Source organism: Physcomitrium patens, chromosome 11, assembly GCF_059467195.1.
Source record: "Physcomitrium patens ecotype Gransden chromosome 11, ASM5946719v1, whole genome shotgun sequence".
NCBI classification, from domain to species: Eukaryota; Viridiplantae; Streptophyta; class Bryopsida; order Funariales; family Funariaceae; genus Physcomitrium; species Physcomitrium patens.
This window is the reverse complement of record NC_143420.1, coordinates 11,019,526-11,042,074: the sequence shown is the minus strand read 5'-3', so window position 1 is coordinate 11,042,074 and position 22,549 is coordinate 11,019,526. Positions and strand designations below refer to the sequence as shown.

Sequence of the window (22,549 nt, the reverse complement as noted above, 5' to 3'; positions counted from 1 at the left end):
AGATCCAAGAACCCTCGGCATCGTCCTTATGGTCTTCTTGAGCCATTGCCTATTCCACGTTGGCCATGATCTTCAGTTTCCATGGACTTCATTACAGACCTGCCGCCATCGAATTCATTTGACAGCATCTTTGTTGTGGTAGATCGGCTTACAAAGATGGCACAATTTGTTCCTTGCAAGAAAATATCGTTAAGCAAAGACATAGCAAGGCTCTTACTAGATAGTGTCTATCGATATCTTAGTTTACCAGATGATATCATGTAGGATCAAGGAACCTAATTCGTATCAAAGTTCTAGAGATCTTTCTTTGAGATATTGAAGGTGGATATTTGTTTCCTTCAGGATGGGATGATTCAAGTAAGTAACCAACGCTTCTTTGCTCTCAAATCGAATGTGAAGTGCATGGGTCAAACCCTCTTTCCCTTTAATAAGCCTCCTTGCAAGTTTGAAAACGCTTCAAAATCCAATTCTCAGACAAGGAATTCCCAAATGAGAACTTTTTTGCAGTATAGACCACTGCAGATTAAATCTTCACACCTAACCAAGATGGAAGGACTTAACTCATGAGGCTGTTGTAAATTTATCAACCGTTAAAAGTATTTCACCTGTAGAGAGAAAGACAATACTATCAAAGTGGAACTGCAACGACCACAGCACATCAAGCATTTCAGCCTCTTGTTGCCTGTCAACATCCTCCTTCAATCGCATCACCACCACGTGCTCACAAATTCTCCTGCAAAATTCACCCAGCTCACCAGAGCCGAAGTGTGAAGCTCTAGATATAGTTGGAATCGAAAAGCTGAATACCTAAGTCTTGTGAACTCAAATTTTCAAATCAGTTTTGATTCAGTTGTTCCAGATGTCCATACAGTCTCTTACCTCTTGGAGGCTTTCATCACTTCGGTCGCGGTATCCATCGGGGGAATAGGACCAAGCGACGTAATTTCCACATCTGATTCATCCATGGAAAAAAAAATACTGTTGGAGAACCCCCTAAGCCAAAAGTAGTCTCTAGTCCGTAGATCGTCGACTGCAGGGACAAGGCAAGAGAACTGCTGTAAAACCAAGGTTGCGGTGCGCAAGAACGAAGTCTACAGAATGCTCTTCTACTTTGATATGCACACAACGCACGACATCCGACATCTGAAAGGGAATTCAGGCAGGCTCAAGACCCAGTACTCTCAATTATTGACCGAAGTCTTATATTTGACCATTCGGCGAAGAGTTGCACTCTCAACTTGTGTGGTCTAGGCCCTTAATTATCAACCTCAGGAATCATCATCAACTTCACAATCACAACCCGAACACGATATAATTTTAGAGCTAATCTAACCCACGATCACAAAAACTTTCTCTGTTTCATTCATGACCAAATAACTCATTGCCTCAAGTCTACTCCTGCAGATGGTGATCATAAAATTACCTGCGAGCCCTTGCGAAATCACGCTTCCACACTCTGAGCGCTGCCCAAATTAGTACGATCACTTCCAACCAGGTGAGACCCAACAACAGATGTCTATCGAGAGAACACAACTTGAAATGCGTCGCATTGGCCGGAGAAGAAAGCCAGCTGTGGCTGTGCTGCCAATTGGATATTTCAGGAAGCAAAACGTGGCAGTTCCTTGGTAGTCATTAGTAAGGACTTTGTTAAGGGCACTTAAAATAATCATGTTCTAAGGTGTACCTTCATGATTGCAACTGCAACAGTAAACAAGCTAGCTTTTAACAAATCACCAAGAAACGAAACTCAAATTGTGGAATTTGGCGTCTTTGTCATTCCTGCAGCAGAATTTCAGGTACCGTATGTGCACTGTCAAAGAAAGCAACGGAAAGACCTTGCATTAGTGGGAAATATCGCAGGAGCATTGGGTGTGAGTGTTGATTGTGGGTTGCGTTGCCGAGGCTGAAACGATGAGGAAGGCAATGCCAATTTTCGGGAGGTTATGTTGGTTAGCGGAGAGGAAGATACGGCTTCCAGCTGTACCGTTAGGGTTGCGGGGAATGGCTAAGGATAATAAAACCTGGGGGGGGGATGCATGCGAAAGCGGTGGTGCTGGGAAGGAAAAGCACATCGAGGTGCTGCTGCCCATGTTTGGTGTAGCTGGGAAGTATGCGAGCGCTTTGTACGTAGTCGCAGTGCGAGGAAAAGCATTGGACACCATAAAGGCCGACTTAATGCAAGTCACCGGAGTCGCCGGCATGCCTGGCACTTTGTTCGCCGAGTTCATGAAAGACCCATCGATATCCAAAGCATCCAGGGTAGCGACCGTCGAGGCGGTGTTCAAGGCGACAAACTTTCACGGCGTCACGAAGAATTTCATGAATTTGCTTGCGGAGAATGGGAGGCTCAACTGGGTACCAAAAATTTTCAAATGTTATAACGAGCTGTTGAATGCGCACAAAGGAAAGGTAGAGGTGTACGTGACAACGGCGATGGAGCTCAGTGAAACCGACTTAGAGGAGATCAAGAAGGCAATGAAAGGAAATGTTGAGAAAGGTCAGAATGTCGAAATTACGCAGAGAGTCGACAGGAGTATTATTGGCGGCATTGTGGTTGCTATTGGAGACAAGCACATCGATCTTTCCATTGCAAGAAAAATCACGCAGATGGAGAAAGTTCTAGCTCAGGCCATTTAAGAGATTCGATGAACTCTTTCTCTCTGTATGCATCCCTGCTTCGATCTCATGAAGCTCTCGCTCTCTCTCTAGTCAAGATCATTTGTGACGATATCGATGAATAGTGAAATTATTGGTTTCAAATTCTGGGCCAGTTCATGGACGGCAGCCACGGTCGTCGCCTTCTGATCATGATAAATAGTAAGCGCAGTGTACCTCTAATTTTCAGTCAAATTCCTCAGCGACAAAAATTGTAAATTGACTACATCAAGTTTAATTCGCATGGACCTGGTCGTTTCAGGTATTCGGTTAACAGTATCTTTCAGTCTTTCACGGATGGCAGAGAGCTGGCAACATGTATCGGAATTTTATTGCCTTGGCTGAACAGCTGGATAAATTCTGTAGCGCCAGAGAATGGTCGTTTCTCTTTCCGTTCTACTGCTATTTCTTTAAATTTTTTTGTTATTTTCCCATTTTGAACTATTTGAAATTCTCAAAATCTTTATATTTTCTGGATATTATTTATCAACTTTAGTCTCTCCATCACATGTGAAAAGTGAGTGTCCTGTGGCTTGTAATGATCCTCTTCCAGGTTGTAATTCAGTCTTTAACTTGGAGAGTAGAGTTCGGTCAGTTGTGAAATGCCCTGAAAGGTTGGGATACAGAAAGTTATTAAAGAGTGATCTAGCAGGATTGAGTAGAATCGGTTAAGAAAAAGGAAAACCAGGAGTGAAAGTTCGACGCAAGCGGGGAGATGGCCGAAGCTGGTGAAGGACATGAAGAATAATTTGGGATCACGAGTGTTGAATGGTGCCTTGGAGAAGGAACCACGCAGGTGGGGTCCTGATCGGCACCAGCATGCACAAACTGAAAGTCTTGAAATGGAAGACATGAAAATAATTTGGATATTCAGTGACATAACGTACTTTTTTCCTAGTTCACAGTAATAAACAGTTTCGATCATTGCAAGAAACTAGTCTGAGAGGGGGAAAAAAAAAATCCTTCAGCCCAGATCTGGAAAAGGTATTTAGGAAGAATCTTAAGAGATGCTGAAAGATAATACGTAAACAAGATACAATTCAATCACAGATGTAGTGCTATAACTGAATGGACACTGCATAATCACGTTGATGGTAGGGAGCATTGATGGAGGCCACATTAAACAATATATAGTAAAAGTAGACTATCCAACAATGGAGGAAGTCGCTGGCACATTAAAACTTGGACAAGAAAACATGGAGCGAATAACGTGGCTGTCCCACAACACGAAACTAGACACAGCAAGGAATGTCCTGCTTGGATATGCTCATGCGTCCTGATTCTTCGGCTTTTGTGAACCAACATGTCAGTTGTAACAGCCTCTCTTGTGCGTTGGTGCTGTTGAAGATTGGTAAGTGGTGCCAATGCGCTTAATTGAATATGAAATTGGGTGCTACAGAGAATTTGGGTACCTTAGCCAGATGGCAGAAGCGTGATTGAGAGGAAAAGGGCTTACCGATATGCTTCTCTACAGATGAAATGTGCATCAACACGGAGACTCGGAGCATTGCAGCGTGTGGACGAGCGACGTAATCCAATTATGGCACTTATCGGTGCCCCCGCTTCATGTGAACAGCATAAATCTCCCGCTTCTCGTTATGTTTGCCTCTCAGATCAGTGGTGCTTGTTCAAGTCAATTAGATGGAGTGTGTTGAATCCTTGGCCGTATCCATGCCGCAATCAGTAAAAGGGAGTCACGCTGTGTTGTGAGCACTGCAGAGCCAGCATTCGTGAGTCGATAGTGATACATATAGATTGCTTGCTTCCTTTTATTGATTGTGGTATAGATGCGCTTGAGTGATACCTTGTGTAACCTTGAAACTTGAGTGTCATTTACCTCTGTCTCTCTCGCTCTCTCTCGCTCTCTCTCGCTGTGTATGTGTGAGTCTCTACCCCGTCCCAATTTTCCCCCCGGGGGGTTATCCCTCTGCAGACATATCGAGACCCTGGGGAGATGCAGCTGCTGGTCCTGGTGCTGAACCAGCAAGTCCCCACCACCGCTCTCTCCTCTCGGCATCACCATCACCTGCTTGCTCCTTGGTCTTCACTTCTCCTCTTTGTCTCTCTCACTCACTCTCGCTCTCTCTCCCTAACTCTCTAACTCTCAGTGTGTGTGGGGGTATGTGTATCTCTTTCTCTGTGTCTCATTGTGCATCCTTTCTACTGAGTAGTTAATTCCTTTGCGAACGTGCCTCCACAGTTCTCTGTGTGTCTGCCTGCCTTCCTCCTCATTTCATTTCCTTTTTCTTGCTTCCTGGTGTCACTAAAGTGCCTCGTACATTTCCTGACTATTATCTACACTAGTATGTAGTGTTTTATGACTCGATTAGCACTATTCTGTTTAATTCATAATAATATTTAATATTCCGTTTTGTGCTAACAAAACCTGGAAACAAACAGTTCTTGTTGCATGAGCCTAAATTACCTATGCATTCCATTAGCACCACAGATGCATGGCATTGAAGTAGTAATTTGTCTGATACATAGTTTGAAGGAGCACCCTTAGATTAGAATTCCTAAAATACTTCACAATTCTAATTCCAGTTAAATATTCACACAATATTTATCTTTAGTTGTAACTTTTATATTAAAATACGATTGATGCTGTTAGGTATATCCAATCATTACAATCATAGCTGACATTCCAGCACAGACAATGCATAAACATGTTTTTTATTGTTCTATTTAACCATCATTTTTAAACATATTGTAAAAATAATTATTTTAATATTTCATTCTTGAAATATGTTTTCGTAAATATAGATATTTTCTGATGTACAAGTATAACAAATATTCAATGATATAGTTTTGCCAATCTATTCAATTATTTTCTTTTAAATCACATTGGATAAACGATGTTGATTTTATATTATAATAAATTACTAGTTCACATATGTACTGATGTAGTTTAAATTAAAATTTAGTGATTTTAGATAATATTTGTGGAAAATCAGCATTTTAAAAGTAGATAGAAAATAAACCATAAAGCTAATATTACAATATCTTTATTTATGCACTAGTTTTTTATGACAATATAAGTCTTTTACAAACTTCCATATTGAATACCTCCAAATACTCTATGATAATTTATTTTAATGTATTGGTATATATTGGTTGGATACTAAGAGAAGAAAGGAAATCTCAAAGATAATAGAAATAGAAGGCTTTTTAAGTTGTGTTGACTTTGTAGATGAAATAACTTTATCTCTTCGCCAGAAAGCAATTATCAATGTTGCTATTTACTTTAATTGCAAGTAAAAATACTTGATATCTTTTAAGGTTGTTTACAACAATGACTAATAAGTCATTGCTTATCACTTTTGCTACCTTGATTCTTTCCACAACTCTACTATCTATAATAATACTTTTATTATACAAGTATCTTAAAAAATATTTAGTATAAGAGAACTTTAAATTCCTATCTTCCACTTCAAATTCATTGTTGTTGGATTCTTGAAGCTCTTCAAGTAAGCCAATCACATTGCCAAAAGAAACCAAGGAGTCCAAAACTTGTATTGGCTTTATGGTTGTATCTTCTTAAAATAATTTTTTCATCCTCTTGAAATAGCTTATACTTTGTTGAATTTTTGCTCAATAATATACACTCTCTTATTATTTTCAATCTTAGTAATACTATAGCCAATCTTCTACAAGTTTTTGAAGAGTTTAATAAGTTTCTTCTTATGAGTTTAAAGATGGCATCTTATAGTCTTATATTCAAGATTAAGTCATTAATTGCTTAGATTTTTGATTATATATTTGAGCATAATCAAGCTTTTTGTCTTTATCTTTAGATAATTACTAATTATGGTGATGCTATATTTACCATAAATACTCTCAAAGTTCTTTTTATCTTCAAAATAAGATAAAATATTTACAAAGTCAATTTCTATTAAGTAGATCAGATATCTTAGATATAACTAAAGCAAAAATGGTAGGAATATAAGAAAAAAGAAAAATCAAAGTATAAAATAAAAAGGTGTAAAGATGTCAAGTACAAACCAAATTATAGTCAAAATAAAAATAAAGTTTAAATCAAAAATTTCTTCCAATGATTCTGTAAAGGAATATAGATAAGATATTTCTATTGTTAATGCATAGGGATAGATAGTTGGAACCATGTTTGAAAATTTTGTAGAAGTTTTTAGAATTGAAGCTAGGTTAATAGACTATATAGAATCCACCATAGAACATTCTAAAAAGATCTTAAGGTAATTATTTAGATAGAATCTTTCAATAAGAATATTCTAAAAAAAATCTAAGTTGATTGGATAAAATATAAAAAGGGTAAGCTAAGGTGTCACGGACACAAAATACAGACTTGAAATATAACAAGAAGTTCAAGAAGAAGTGATAGAACTAGATTAAACAGATGAGTACAAGAACAATACCAGAAAGCTGAGCTAGAACTCCAAGAGATGTGTTGTCGAGACTGAAGAACTCTTCAGCCTCAATCCCTATATATACTCCTACTTAAGAAGCTTCTCGAGCTACTTCTATTAACTAGGAAGCTTCTAGAAAGTTCCAGGGGATTCCTTTCTAGAAGCTTCTAGAAACTTCTCTTCTAGAAGGTTCCAGAGACTTCCTTTCTAGAAGCTTTTAGAAACTTCTCTCTAAAATGTTCCAGAGGCTTCTCTTCTAGAAGGTTCCAGAGGCTTGTTTTCTAGAAGGTTCTAGAAACTTCTTTCTAGAAAGTTCTAAGGAATATGTCCCTAACATCATCCCCTCTTTTAGCTTCGAGGTCTCTTAGAAGCAATGTTGTTGATCAGTACCAACGCAAGAAAATGAAGATCTGTCGCATAACTTCTGCTATGAAACTCCTATACCTTTTGTGGCGCATACGCAAGATTTTCAGCTGGCTCCCACGTTCGCTCATTAATGTCATAGCCGCACCAATGAACAAGATATTCTAACTTTCCCCACCTTCGCCGTGAATCCAATACCTTTTCAACCTCGTATTCTTCGTGGTTCTCGATTTCAATACTAGGTGGCGGACATTGCACTCTTCCAGGAAAAGATGACTCTCGATAAGGTTCCAACAGAGAAACAGGAAAGACTGGATGTACCTTCATAGAAGCCGGTAACTTCAGCCGGTATGCCACTGGATTAATTTGCTTCTGGATGATAAATGGTCCCAATCTTCGATAGTCCAACTTATCACATGGTCGCTTGGTCTTGATATTTCGTCGAAGAAGCCAAGCTTTGTCTCCAACTTTGAAAGTAGGTGCTGGATTCCGAAATCTATCTACAGACGTCTTATAGGATTCTTGAGCGGATTGTAATTGAAGCTTCAACATAGTTTGAAGCTCTGATAGTTGCTTCGCAAATCCTTCAGCTGTTGGATTGTTATTTGTTGACGGACTCAATAAATCAAGCTTCGGATGATACCCATAGTTGGAAAAGAATGGTGTTTGTTGAGTCGACACATGGAGGGTGTTGTTATATGCAAACTCGGCTAGCGGTAGATATGCAGTCCAATCGTCTTGCTGATAGTTGATGCTGCATCGTAAGTACTGCTCCAAGACTTGGTTCACCCGTTTCGTTTGGCCATCAGTTTGAGGATGAAAAGCTGAAGAAAGCTTGATATCCACCTTCAATATCCCAAAGAGAGATCTCCAAAACTTTGACACGAATTGGGTACCTCGATCTGATATGATATCATCTGGTAGTCCATGATATCGATACACATTATCGAGAAAGAGTCTTGCTGTGACTTCACTAGACGATGTCTTCTTACAAGGAACAAAGTGTGCCATCTTTGTAAGCCGATCTACCATGACAAAGATGTTGTCAAATGAGTTTGATGATGGCAAATCCGTGATGAAGTCCATAGAAATTGAAGACCATGGTCGATGTGGAATTGACAATGGCTGTAGAAGTCCATAAGGGTGATGCCGAGGATTCTTAGATCTTGAACAGATGTCACAAGAGAGGACAAAATCTTTCACATCCTTCCACATTTAGGTCCACCAAAAATCTCAGGAAATAAGCTCCAAGGTCTTGTTGAATCCAAAATGTCCCGCAGTTGGAAAATCATGGCAAGATTGAAGAACTCGGAGTCGTGCTAGTCCTTTTTGGAATGTACAATCGCTCTTCAAAATATAAAAGATCTCCCTCCACCTTGAACTTGTCGTCATTGGTACGTTGCTTGATATCAATGGCTACTGAATCTTTAATGGTCATAGCACGTACCTGTTTTAAGAAGTCAGCATCAAATGATACAATAGTAGCACAAAGTTGAAATCTCTCTGGCTTCAATAACGTTGTACATTGTTGATCAAACGCTGCTTCTCCAGCCTTTGGTGCAAGATACAATCTCCTTGATAAAGCATCGGATAGTCCTTGCTGCCTTCCAGGTCGATAAGTGATAACAAAATCGAATCTAGATAGCGACATATTCCACCGAGCTTGACGCCAATTTAAAACTCGAGCCGTCATGAAATACTCCAAATTCTTGTGATCCGTATATACGGTTACTGGATGTGCAGCTCCTTCAAGAAAGTGACGCCATTCTTTGAAAGAATCCACTATAGCAAGAAGTTTCTTATCGTGGATCTCATAATTGATTTCAGCAGCAGAGAACTTCCGAGAATAGAATGCAACTAGATGGAGCTTCTTATCTTCACTCATTTGTGAAAGCACAGCTCTCAAAGCAAAATCTGAAGCATCAGTTTCTAAATAGAAGGCCTTTGTAAAGTCTAGATGTACCAAAATTGGAGCTGTAGTAAATGTTGTCTTCAAATCTTGAAACGCCTTCTCCGCCAAAGGTCCCCATTCCAACTTATCCTTGCATGTTAATCGAGTGAGTGGAGCAGCAACTTGAGAATAATTCTTGATGAAGATCCGATAGAAGTTAGCAAAACCAAGAAAGCATTGTACATCTCTAACCGTCTTCGGAACCTTCTAAGACATGGTTGCTTCTACTTTCTTGGGGTCCATCTTCAAACCTTCTGTAGTCGCAATGAACCCCAAAAATTCCATCTAGGTCTGGTGAAATAAATACTTTTCTAATTTGGCATATAGTCCTCGCTTGCATAGTTTCTCCAAGACCAAACGAACATGCTTCTCATACTCTTCCTCAGTTTTAGAGAATATTAGAATATCGTCCAAGTAGATGACAAGAAAATCGTCGAGGTGTTCTCGAAAGATGTCATTCATCATATGTTGGAAAATCGCTGGAGCATTGGTAAGACCAAAAGGCATGACATTATATTCAAAATGACCATACCTTGTACGGAATGCTGTCTTCCACTCATTTCCTTCCTTGATTCGTACGAGATTATAAGCTCCCCTTAGATCAATTTTTGTAAAGATCTTCGCACGTCCAAGTTGTTCTAAGAGACTAGAAATCAAGGGTAATGGATAACAATTTTTTTTTGTTACCTTGTTGAGGCCTCGATAGTCCACACACATCCGTAATGATCCATCTTTCTTCTTCACAAATAAGATGGATGCTCCAGTCGATGATTTTGAATGACGAATGAAGTTCTTGGCTAGATTCTCGTCAATGTACTTTCGTAACTCTGCCAACTCCGTTTGCGATAGATTGTAGATTGGGCCAAAAGGTGGTTGTGCTCCTTCTTGCAAGTCTATGGCGCAATCATATGGTCGGTGTTCCGGTAGTATGTCGGCGTTCTTCTTTTGAAACACGTCTTCAAAAACTTTATATTGCTCCGGTATACTTGCTGTTGAGATCTTCTCCTCGATAGTTGGAGCCGCATAGATGAAAAATGGAGTGCCTTCCTTAGATGATCTTATAAACGCTCTTGCTCCAATAAATAAGGATTTCTTTTTTCGAGGTTTTTTACTAGGTTTTTTCTTGGGTGGTTTTGTCGAAAAAGTCATCTTCCGCAACCTCCAATCTATCAATGGATTATGTTTTTCCAACCAAGAAAGACCAAAAATAATAGGATTTGATGGGGTTCTAATAATATTAAAAATAATATGACTACTATGGTCTTTAAACGTTACTTCTATAGGTTTTGATTCATGGGTGATGCTACCAGACAATAAAGGTCACCCATCTATGACCTCAACATGAACAGGTTTTGATTTTTGTACTAAAGAGATCTTATGATGCTTTGCAAATTCTTCGTCTAAAAAACAAGCAGATGCTCCTGAGTCTAGTAGTGCTAAGGTTCTTAGTTTTTGAGGGCCGATAAACAGAGGGATTGTAAAATAAAGTGCAGGTTGGGCAGAAAGAAAGGAACCTGATTGTTGTTGGGATATTTCATTGTCCAGCCGCACGGTTCCTACTGTGGCTGGGCATCCTCGTTTTCCTGAACAAATATTCCCCTAGTCTTGACTATGCCTCGATTTTGCTTTTTGGGGCAGTTTTCGACTTTGTGGCCTTCTCCACCGCAATACAAGTATAAATTTTCCTCCATACGTCGCTTTTTTTCTTCTGTAGTAAGAGATTTGATACGTACCACATCAATTTGCATGTCTTCCACCTCTAAATGCGAATTCACACCGCTTGCCGACATAGTTGGAGCATGGCAAATTGTATGTTGTCTTGAGCGTTGGTCTTGGCGACGTTGGAATAGGCGATTATCGCACTTCACAGCTTGACTAATGGCTTCATTGAGCATTCGTGGATCAGGAAGAGTTAACAGCAAATTCTTCACATCATCTCTTAAACCCCAATAGAATTGACTCATCAATGCTTCTTCATCCCAATTGATGTCGCATACTAATTGCGTGAAATTCAAAGCATAGACTGATGTAGAACGCATCCCTTGTCATAGCGACCGGATCTTTGTTGTAGCCCATCGAACCTTATCATGTTCACCAAATGCTTCCGCAAATGCTTCCAAAAAGATTTCGAAGTTGTTTAATATGGATGATCGTTTCTCAAACAAAGGAGCAAACCATGATAGAGCTTGTCCCGTAAGTAAGGTTCCAACAAGTCCAACACGTGACTCCTCCGTTGGATATCATTCGGGCTGTAAAACTGTTATCAACCTGATTTGATTGACGAATCCTCGAAACTTGGAATGTGTTTCATCAAACTTATCTGGAAGGCTAACTCGAGGCTCCTTATGTTGTAGAACTAGTGGTTCTTGTCAAACCTGAGGTAAAGTTGTTTCTCCAAGTGCCGAAATTTGATGCTGGTGTAGTTTAGATTGTGCTATCTCAGATACTCCATCATTATGAAGCCTTGCCACCACTCCTTCAATCTCTGCAGTTCTTTGTGATAACGTAGCGAGGGCATTCATAATAGCATCTAATTTAGACTCCGAACTTTCTGTCATACTAATGTTTTGACCTCCGACCATTCTAAAAGAAGGACAAAAATGACCCTATAAGAGGCAATATTGGTTTATAGGAGGGTAATCCACAACCTATAAAACGCTTTAAGAATTTCAAGAAGAGGGGTAATCCACTCTCTCCAAGAAGAATAAGACTCCAATATTGTAACAGAAGAAGTATCAGTTTAGAAGAGGATAATCCGCAACCTCTAAAAAATACTAGTATACCTTCAAGTAGAGGGGTAATCCACACTCTACTAAGAAAGAACTAGCTCTGATATCTCAAGTTAGTGTGGTCTCGACAAATTATCACGGACACAAAATACAGACTTGAAATCTAACAAGAAGTTCAAGAAGAAGTGATAGAACTAGATTAAACAGATGAGTACAAGAACAACACCAGAAAGCTGAGCTAGAACTCCAAGAGATGTGTTGTCGAGACTGAAGAACTCTTCAGCCTCGATCCCTATATATACTCCTACTTAGGAAGCTTCTCGAGCTACTTCTATTAACTAGGAAGCTTCTAGAAAGTTCTAGGGGATTCTTTTCTAGAAGCTTCTAGAAACTTCTCTTCTAGAAGGTTCCAGAGACTTCCTTTCTAGAAGCTTCTAGAAACTTCTCTCTAAAAGGTTCCAAAGGCTTCTCTTCTAGAAGGTTCCAGAGGCTTGTTTTCTAGAAGGTTCTAGAAACTTCTCTCTAGAAAATTCTAAGGAATATGTCCCTAACATAAGGCCATTTCGACATCTTATCACATATGGCTTATGACCCTTTGTCTTAGTAAAGTTTGGTTTTTCATCTTCTTCTTCAGTTTTTTTCTATTTTCTTTTATTGTCTACTTTGTTCTATATTGTGATAAAATTTATGTCGTTGTGGATTAAAAGGGTCTTAGATTTTTGAGATAATCCAATGTTGTTCCATTAATATATGAGCAAGTATTAAAATTCTAAGTTCTTTAGTAGCATATCAATAGCCACCATCTAGTTCAAGGTCAATTATTGTGGTTCCACTAGATACTGTATTGAGGTTATCTCGAGCTAATCTTAAGAAGTTAGCTAGAAGGAGAGAAGGCATTATAATAGTGGAGTTGAATAAGGTTGTTGCAGCATGGGAGATATGACAGAGCAATCTTAGATGGAGGTTCAAATAATACACCTCCTAGGCCAAATAGCTACCTTATAAAGGCAAATAGAAGCCTCTAGGATAACGAAGCCAATATTTGCTAGACTAAAATTGAGTAAGCCTAGTACATACTCTGAGACTTCAAGGCAAGAAGATATATACCAATAGCTCTTCAGCATGTGACAATACTTCCAACTATCTGGGACAAATACCACTAAAAGAATTATATATGCAGCCAATTATTTAAAAAATGCGGTAGCCATTTGATGGCAACATTGAATTCAAAGCTATGGAGTTCAAGGTGGATTTTGTAATTGAAAGGAATTTGAGACCAAGTTTAGGAATCAATTTTGGTACATCAATGTAGAGAAGATAGATACAATCAATTGGTAAATCTTACACAATCTAGGTTTGTGCAAGATTTTGTCTCTCAATTCAAGTCCCTATATCTCTAAATTGATAATGTTTTAAAGGCAAAGATGATGAATTGATTTCTATAAGGATTGAAATGTCGAATCTAGTAAGAGGTAGAACTAAAGAATCCACAAACATTTGAAGAGGCAATTACAATTATAAAAAAGGTCAATTCTATAGATTTTAGAAATTTTGGAGTATGACTTATAGTACGAAGTTTTATGTTGCTATCTAATACTATGGCACAAAAATCAATGCCAGTAGAAATTGATGCCCTACAAAGATTATTGACACCACAATGACAACAAATAGTATCATAGAAAGGATTATGCTTCTATTGTGGGGAGCTAGGCCATCAGATTGGAAGTTGTTTAAAATATCAAAATTCAAGCACCAATAAATCAAAGTAGATTCTTAGTCTAGAGATTCACCAAGTTAATAACAAGATAGAACAAGGAAATGGGGCTCCTTAATAAAAGCACAAAAGGTCAATATTGGAGATAGATGTTGTCTTTCAGAGATAAATAACATAGCCTCAAATAACTATAAAAATAGTCAATTGGTATATCTAATAGGACAACTAAGAGGAGAGCCATATTAAGTACTTGTGGATTGTGGCTCTATAGCAAATTGTATCTCAAATAAAATTACCAATTGACTTGAGATTAAAATCAAGGTAATTAAAAGAAGAAAAATATACCTTACAGATGACTCAGAGAATGTATTGAGTGGGAGATGTGAAGAAGAAACCTTGATGTTGAGTGAAAGCTACTTTAATAAGATATCGATAAGATAATTGTATAGATAGATAGAACCATGGAAGTTTTTAGAATTGGAGTTAGGTTAATAGACCACATAGGATCCATCAAAGAACATTCTAGAAAGAGTTTAGGATGGTTATTTAAGTAGGATCGATCATGGAACCTTTTAGAAAAGGCTTAGGGCAATTATTTAGGTAGGATCCACCATGGAACCTTATAAAAATGAAGTTTAAGGTGGTTATCTAGGTAGAGTCTACTACCTAGGAACATTCTAAAAAGTCCAGGGTGATAGAATAAGGTATAAATAGGATTGGCTAGGGCCTTTTGAGGCATCTAGTTAAATATGGCTTCAGACCAGTTCTTTTAGTAAAGTTTTGTTTAGTTTAGTTTTGTTTTATTTCTATTTATTTAGTTTATCTTTTATATCCTATTTTGTTTAGTTCTATTTAGTTCTTTCCTGATTTATTTTGTCCTATTTTGTGATGAAGCTTCATGTTGCTATAAATTAGAAGGATCTTGGATTTTAAAGATAGTTTGGTCATGTTTCATTGATATCAGAGTAAGTGTTAAATTGTTTACTTTTGGTAGTATATCAATAGTCATCATTTAGTCTAAGATCAATTATTGTGGTTATACTAGATATTGTATTGAGGTTATCACAAGATACTCTTAAGAAGTCAATTAGGAAATAAAAAGGTATTATAATTGTGGAGTCTAGTAAAAAAAATTACAATATGGGAGATATGGCAAAGCAATCCCAGATGGAAGCTCCAATACAACACCTCTTAGGCCAGATAACTACTTTGTAAGGGCAAATAGAAGCCCTGAGGATAAGAGAGTCAACATTTGTTAGGTTGAAATTGAATAAGCCTACTACATACTCTACGACTTCCACACAAAGAGATGTATGTCAATGGCTTTTCAACATGTGGTAATACTTATAACTATCTGGAGCAAATACCACTAAAAGAATTATATATGCAACTAGCTATTTAAAAGATACAATAACCATTAAGTGGCGACATTGAATTCAAAGCTATACAGCTTAAGATAGATTTTGTGATTGAAAGGAGTTTGAGACAAAATTTAGGAATCAATTTAGGCCCATCAATGGAAAAAAGATAGCACATGATTAGTTGGTAAATCTTACACAAGCTAGGTCAGTGTAAGATTGTGTCTTCCAATTCAAGTTCCTATATCTCTAAATTGATAGTGTTTTGGAGGCGGAGATGATGGATCAATTCTTACAAGATTTGAAATATGGAGTCTAACGAGAGGTAGTACTAAGGGATCCACAAACATTTGAAGAGGCAATTTGGATTGCACAAAGGATCTATTCTATAGATTTCAAAAATTATAGAGCATGACTTATAGCACAAAATTCTATGTTGCTATCTAATATTATGGCACAAAAATCAACACAAATAAAAATTAATGCCTCACAAAGATCATTGACACTACAAAGACAACAAATATTGGTATAAAAAAAATTGTGTTTCTATTACTATGAATTAGGCCATCAGATTGAAGGTTGTTCAAAACATCAAAGTACAAGAACCAATAAGATAAGGTAGATGCATAGTCTAAAAACTCATCAAGCTGATAATAAGTTAAAGTAGGAAAATGGGGCTCCCTAGTAAAGAAACCGATGTCATGTTGTAACACGAATATACCGTGAAAATATAAAGAAATGGGACTTTTATTAATGTTCAGTTACCTCGAATATTGGGAGCAATGACCGATTCCAGTGCCAATATTCAGGGGCAGATTCAGTCACCCCGTTACAGTCAGCCAGGGCATACTGAAATGCTCCGTTTGATTCCAATAACGAGAGTCAACAGAAAGAGAAAGGACCAATTCAACGACGGGTGAGCCTGGTTCGAAGAACCAATTAGATCTAATTTCAAGACATCCAATCGAGGTCCTATTACGGGCTTCTTATCCAATATGAGACCTAACTTGGTCGGACAACCCAATGCGGTCCAATTACGGGAACATCCAGGTCTTACTACGGGCCTCTTAGCCAATATGAGACCTAAATTGGTCGGGCGACTCAATGTGGTCCCAATTACGAGGCTCCGATTCTGTTTTAGGCTGTTCCATCTTTTATGCCATTTCGGGAACGTCCTTTCGGTAAAAGGATCTCTTAAAGGTAAAAATGGAGGAGAAAGCTCTGACGGCAGAGCCAATTCCGGATCCAAGACGGAAGATTGAAGAAATTCAGAGGCTAAAGTTTGAAAGAGGGGAGAATTAGGGTTAAAGGGGAGGATAGGTTAAGAAATGAAGGAGAGAGAATAAGGGTTTAGAAGGGTCGGAGAGCTAGCTTCATGCTTCGAGAGGGGGAAAAAAGACAGAGAATTGGGGTTTTTTTCTTCATAGGGTTTTGGAAAGACTGAGGTAATCATTGCTGAATAGTCGAAGTGTTGTACTGGTGAATCGGGGTTTTAATGAAGTGAGTGTGATTACTCTTGACTGTTTTGTAAAATCGAAATTACGTCTGTGATTGAAGAATTAAAAGGATGTCTATAGGATTGAGTATGCGGAGTGAATGAAATTTATTGGGTTAATCTAACAAGACAATCAATGGATACAAGGTCGTGAGTATAAAGCGGTATTGGAGATTAGCAGATTGAGTTGTTCGGGGTTATCTGTAACGTCTAGAGACCTATCGGCTAGGGCAAAAAAGATTTTGGCAAGCAGTCGAAGGACATCCGTATAGATTTACGATATATTCTTGCAATCGTTTATATTCCAACAGTCAAAAACCGATAGACTGCTTGAATATTAGCGAATCTCCATACTATCTTCTACAGCCAGACACCCGATGCGTTCTCGAGCAGGAAAGTACGTAATACGACACCGAGGGCTAGTTTTGGAGGTAGCTATTGTCTCTTAGAGATAAATAGCAGAGCCTTAGATAACTATAAAAAGAATTGACTAGTGCATCTAACTGGACTATTAAGAGGACAATCATGTCGAGTACTTATAGATTGTGACTCTATAAAAAATTACATTTCTTTTAAAAATAGAAGACGCAAGGTCACTCTTCGCAAGTCCACATCAAGTGAAGAAGAAAGATAACTTACAATCAAAGACTTACTTATAGAGACAATCTTTATGAAGAAGCAACTACAACATGAGTAACCAATATATATGGTGGTTCCAAATTTCATGTCAATGGTGGGAAAGATAGTCAAAGAAATAGAACAAGTAGAATAATTCATATGGGAATATCAAGATGTCTTTCCAATTGACCTACCTAGTGGCATACTTCTTGATCAAGGTGCTTTCTTTTAAATAGAACTATTTCTTGGAGCCAAATTAGCAAGTTAACTAATTTATCACCTAGTATCAAAAGAATTTAAAGAGCTCCTAAAGATTTTAGACAAATTCTTTGAAAAAGGCCTCATTTGAAAAAGTACATCACTTTGGAGAGCACCTATACTCTTTGCACTTAAGAAAGATGGTAGACTTTATCTTTGCATCCTCTATCAAGGTTTTAATAAGTAGATTGTTAAAAATGCATATCCACTTCTATGCATGGATGATCTTTTTTACTAACTTTGAAGTGCAACTACCTTTAATAAATTGGATCTTTAAAGCGACTATTGAAAAATTCCTATTACAAGAGAGGATTTGGAAAAGATGGCATTTTGTATGCACTATGGATATTTTGAATGGTTGATTTTATACTTTGACCTCACCAATGCTCTAACCTCTTTCATGAATCATATGAACATATTGTTTCGAGACCTTTTAGAAAAATATGTAGTTGTTTTCATTGATGATATCTTTGTATATAATAAAACTTCTAAAGAGCATTAGCAACACCTACAAGAGGTTTTACGTGAACTGTAAGATAATTGCTTTTATTGCAAGTAATCAAAATGTGAACTTTGGAAGTCGGAAGTCACTTTTTTTAGGCATGTGGTGTCCTTCAAAAATATGCATATAGAGCAAGATAAGATGAGAGCAGTGAAGGATTGACCAACTCCCAAGGATGCTTCTGAAGTTTGCTTGTTCTTAGGTCTTGCTGAATAGTATTGCCATTTTATTTGGCAATTTACTCACATTGCTGCCTCATTGAGAAACCTATTGGAGAAAGGTGCTTCATTTAAATGAAAACTCGAGAAGCAAAATACCTTTGATAAGTTGAAGGAGGCACTCATTACTACTCGAATATTGCAACCATATGATCCTAATCTTCCTTACATACTTGACATTGATGCTTTTGACTTTGCTATTTGAGTTGCCCTTCAACAAGACTTTAGTAGGGGCCTTCAATTTGTGGCATATGAATCATGCAAGTTTAGAAGGACACAATGCAATTACTTTACACATGATTGAGAGTAATTAGTAATTATATACACCACAAAGATGTGGCAACACTATCTATTGGAAAAGCTAGTGGTTGTTCGGATTGACCATTAATCCTTACTACATGATTTGTATTCAAAAATATAAAATTACGACATCATCGTTGGAAAGAATAGTTGTAGCTTATTGATATCTAGCTTAAGTACAAGCAAAGGCAATAACTTACGATGCCGGACAGTTTATCAAGGAGACTAGACTTGAAGGACAAATCAAAAGACAAGGTAAAATTTGCTATCATTAATAATATCATTTGAAATCTAACGAAAGAGAAAATGAAAGGAATCTATACAACAAAATATTTATTTTAAGATGCTTAGTAATCAACTAAATGTATGCAATATATAATATCATGATGACACTCTTAATTATGGCTTGTTCTATTTCAAGAAGTAAACTTATGTACCTAACAATGCTAAATTTTGGACGCGCATACTTTTGGAAGGACATGACATTCCAATATCTGGACATCTTGGATGAGAGAAGATCCTAGAACAGATCTCAAGGATATGGTTTTGGGTAGATTTGGATCATGATGTTCAAGCCTTTGTACGCTCTTGTAAGTCATATCAAACTATTCTTTGTTGATCAAAAATTGCATCTCTTTTTTTTAGTATAAGATAAAAATAATTAAAAAATACTTTTAATAAACCTTATTGTTTTTCGAGTTCATAAGTGATCTTGAAATGAAATCTTCATAAAGACATATTCCAATAAGCTTGGTAATGATTTAAAACATACACCGACATGAAATACTTGAGGTTCTTGTCATTTGTATACATGGTGATTGGACTTGAGGTACCTTCTAAATAATGATATTATTCTTGAAATGACTCCATGATTACAAGAAGCTCTTTGTTATGGATCTCATAATTGATCTCGACTATTAAAAAATTTCTAAAATAAAAAGCTATTGGATATAATTTGACATCTATTCCCATGATAATACTATACCAAGGCAAAGTCTAATGCATCTGTTTTCATAAAAATTGTTGTAGAAAAGTCAACAAAATATAAAATTGATGCAAAAATAAATTCTTTTTTTAAAGCATCAAACAATACTTTGGCTTCTTTTCACCCCTCAAATTTGTCTTAATAAGTCAAACGTATAAGTGGAGCTACAACTTGAGAAAAATTCTTAATGAAGATCTAATAATAATTAGTAAAGTCCAAAAAATATTTTATATTTTTTACTATTTTTGGAATCTTTCAATCTATGATAATCTAAACGTTCTTTGGATCTACCATTAGTTTTTTATTGGAAATGATGTATCCTAGTAAGTCAACTTATATAGTATGGAATATATACTTTTCTAACTTGGCATATAATCCTGCATGTCTAAGTTTTTGTAACATACGACAAATATAAATTTCATAATTTTCTATATTTGTAGAGTAGATTAAAATGTGGTCCAAATAATAGATGAAAAAATTATTAAGAAATTCATAAAAGACATCATTTATTAGATGTTAAAAAGCAACCAGTGTATTTGTAATTCCAAAATGCATGACATTATATTCAATATGCCTATACTTGGTGCAAAACATATTTTTTGATACATATCTTTTTTTAATGTATACCAAATTATGTACTTTTTATAGATCTATTTTTGTATAGATCTTTTCTTGATTCTATTGATCAAAAAGTCTTGAAATCAAAGGTAGAAGATACCTATTTTTGATGGTGATCTTGTTGAGTCTTCATTAGTTGACATACATTGATAGAGATCCATCTATTTTCTTCACAAAAAAGATAAGAGTCCCGGTTGGAGATTTTAAATGATATATGAGATTTTTAGCCAAGTTCTTATGAATATATTCTTTGAGTGCCACCAACTCATTTTCAAAATAGGCTATAGTTTGGTCAAAATGGTAGTTGAGTTCTTTCATAAAGATTAATGGAACAATCATAAAGATGATAATTTAATAAAATATATATATTCTTTTTTTCAAAAATATCCTAAAAATCTTGATATTGGCTGAGAATACTACTTGATATCTTTTCACCATAAAAATAGACGTCACATATAAAGTAAAAGATAATCTTTCTTTTGCGATATACATAAAAGTGCTTGCATCTATCAATAAGAATTTGAATGTATTAGACTTATATATTTCTACTTTACTAATAAGTTTTAAGATTCAACTATCAAAAAATTCATGTTTGAATTATTTTTTTATACATTGTCTTCTTTATCAACCATGCTTATTATTTTGCAGTTGTGTTGTTCCTTTGGATAATGTTGAATAGTGTATTTAGCTTCTCCACAATATAAGCATAAGCCTTCTTAACATTGTCAAGTTTTTTCTTACTCTGTGAGGGATTTAAAATAAATTATATGAATTTGCATTAATTCTAGCTTTAATGAATGAATTTTTGAAAACTTTGGAGCTGTCATCATTATTTTATTTATTCTCCTCCAACTAGGTCTTTGTTCTTGATATCTTTCAAATAAAAAATTATTACATATAATAACTTGTGTAATAAATTCTTCTAAAGATTTTTTCTTTGACATTGTTAGTAACAAATCTTTGACATAATCCTTCAATCCAAATCAAAATTGATTAATAAGGGCTTTGTTATTTCAGCCCATGTTGTAAGTAAGCTTTTGAAATTTAGCAGTATATATGGTGGTTGATTGTGATCTTTGCTATAAAGATAAAAACTTTAGCTCCACTATTCTTTTTTTATCACTTTCTCTAAATATAGTCATAAATACTTCTAAAAATGAATTCAAATCATAAAGGAGTTGTAAAACCTTTTCCATTAAAGATGTAAATCAAGACACATTACTTCTTAATAGAAGTGCATCTATGAATCCAACTTCAATAAATCCATCAAAGTACTAGAAGAAATGCAACTTTAGATAGACCTTAACTTATTACAAAAGTCCTCAAAATTTTGATCTTATTCCATCAAACTTCTTAGGCATACTAATCCTTCTCCTCGCCATACTTATAAAAGCAAAACTCCTTAAATTTGGTTGTGAGGTCAATCTACTTGCTTCTTTTAATTCCATAACTTCTTATTGCAAACTTTGAACTTCTTCCACAAGAAAAGGAATAATACTTCTATGATTTATATTGAAAATATACAAATTTTTTATTCTTAGAGTATTAATAAGCTCATGAAGATCAGCAAAAGTTACAAATTTATTTTCACTTTTGCTAAGAGTAGCATCCATAATTTTTTCTTCCATAGAAAAATCAAAATAATTTAAAAAATTAAATTAGAAGAAGGTAATCTGCAACCTCTAATATCAAGTAAAAATTTCCACAAAGAAGAATAATCTAATTTCTTTAAAAAAATAATAATTTCAAAAAATAAGATTGTTTGTTAAAAGGTGGATAGTCCACAATCTTCAAAATACAAAAATAGAAGTGGGATAATCTCCTCATTTTTAAAATAAAAAAAAAATAGTAAGTTAGTACTCTTATCAAACTATCAAAGATATAAATCTTGAAGAAAGAAATTATCAATATACTCTTATGTCACTAAAAAAAACTAGAAACTCATCAATAGATGATATAATAGTCAATTGGAATGGCTATTGCCAAAAACAAGAAGACTAGAAAGTCTTGAAACAAGACTAAGAACTAGAAAGGTATTGATAAGAGTGAAGGCTTCACTTTGCCTCCATATATACTCTTAACTAAGAGCTACGTGGCAATGTCCTATACAACCTCTAAAATATATTGAGTTTGAAAGACATATATCTTAACTTGCAAGGCAAGTTTTCCATATGTAGGCCACATAGTTAGTTTGTTCCACAAGCTATCAACATGTGATTAACTTGTTGACCAAGTTTCTAACCTACCAATCAATTACAAATACATGTAAAATCAAAGCAGCATTTATGAAGCTTCTAAGAAGCTTCATAGAAGATACTATAAACTTAATTTATTTTTATGTACCTTTACTTACTTCTATCCAATCATATAGGTTATTACTATAATACATATGTATTTCTATGA

The 22,549-nt window shown here is 36.0% G+C and overlaps 1 protein-coding gene and 1 long non-coding RNA gene across 4 annotated transcripts; one reads left to right on the top strand and one right to left on the bottom strand.

Moving 5' to 3' along the window:
* Window positions 1-374: 374 nt before the first annotated feature.
* Window positions 375-1,496, bottom strand: LOC149988151 (uncharacterized). Its single transcript, XR_016505529.1, has 3 exons — window positions 1,424-1,496; window positions 880-1,030; window positions 375-733 (listed from the first exon to the last, which is right to left on the bottom strand). It is a non-coding gene; the product is annotated as an uncharacterized LOC149988151 (long non-coding RNA).
* On the top strand, window positions 1,336-5,040 carry LOC112288424 (ATP synthase subunit O, mitochondrial). 3 transcript variants are annotated; one of them, XM_024532580.3, is made up of 2 exons: window positions 1,336-1,495; window positions 1,786-5,040. In XM_024532580.3, exon 2 carries the CDS (start codon window positions 1,912-1,914, stop codon window positions 2,635-2,637), a length of 726 nt encoding a protein of 241 aa, XP_024388348.1. In that variant the 5' UTR covers window positions 1,336-1,495; window positions 1,786-1,911; the 3' UTR covers window positions 2,638-5,040. The 3 variants fall into 3 exon arrangements, 1 of the variants encoding a protein (XP_024388348.1); XR_012218485.2 differs by lacking the exon at window positions 1,336-1,495 and having other exon boundaries at window positions 1,534-2,817; window positions 2,943-5,040; XR_012218484.2 differs by lacking the exon at window positions 1,336-1,495 and having other exon boundaries at window positions 1,534-2,817; window positions 2,918-5,040.
* The last annotated feature ends 17,509 nt before the right edge of the window (window positions 5,041-22,549 follow it).

Bases quoted from the DNA above. Each gene is read 5' to 3' on its own strand.
- LOC112288424 (XM_024532580.3), top strand. From the start codon at position 1,912: ATGAGGAAGGCAATGCCAATTTTCGGGAGGTTATGTTGGTTAGCGGAG.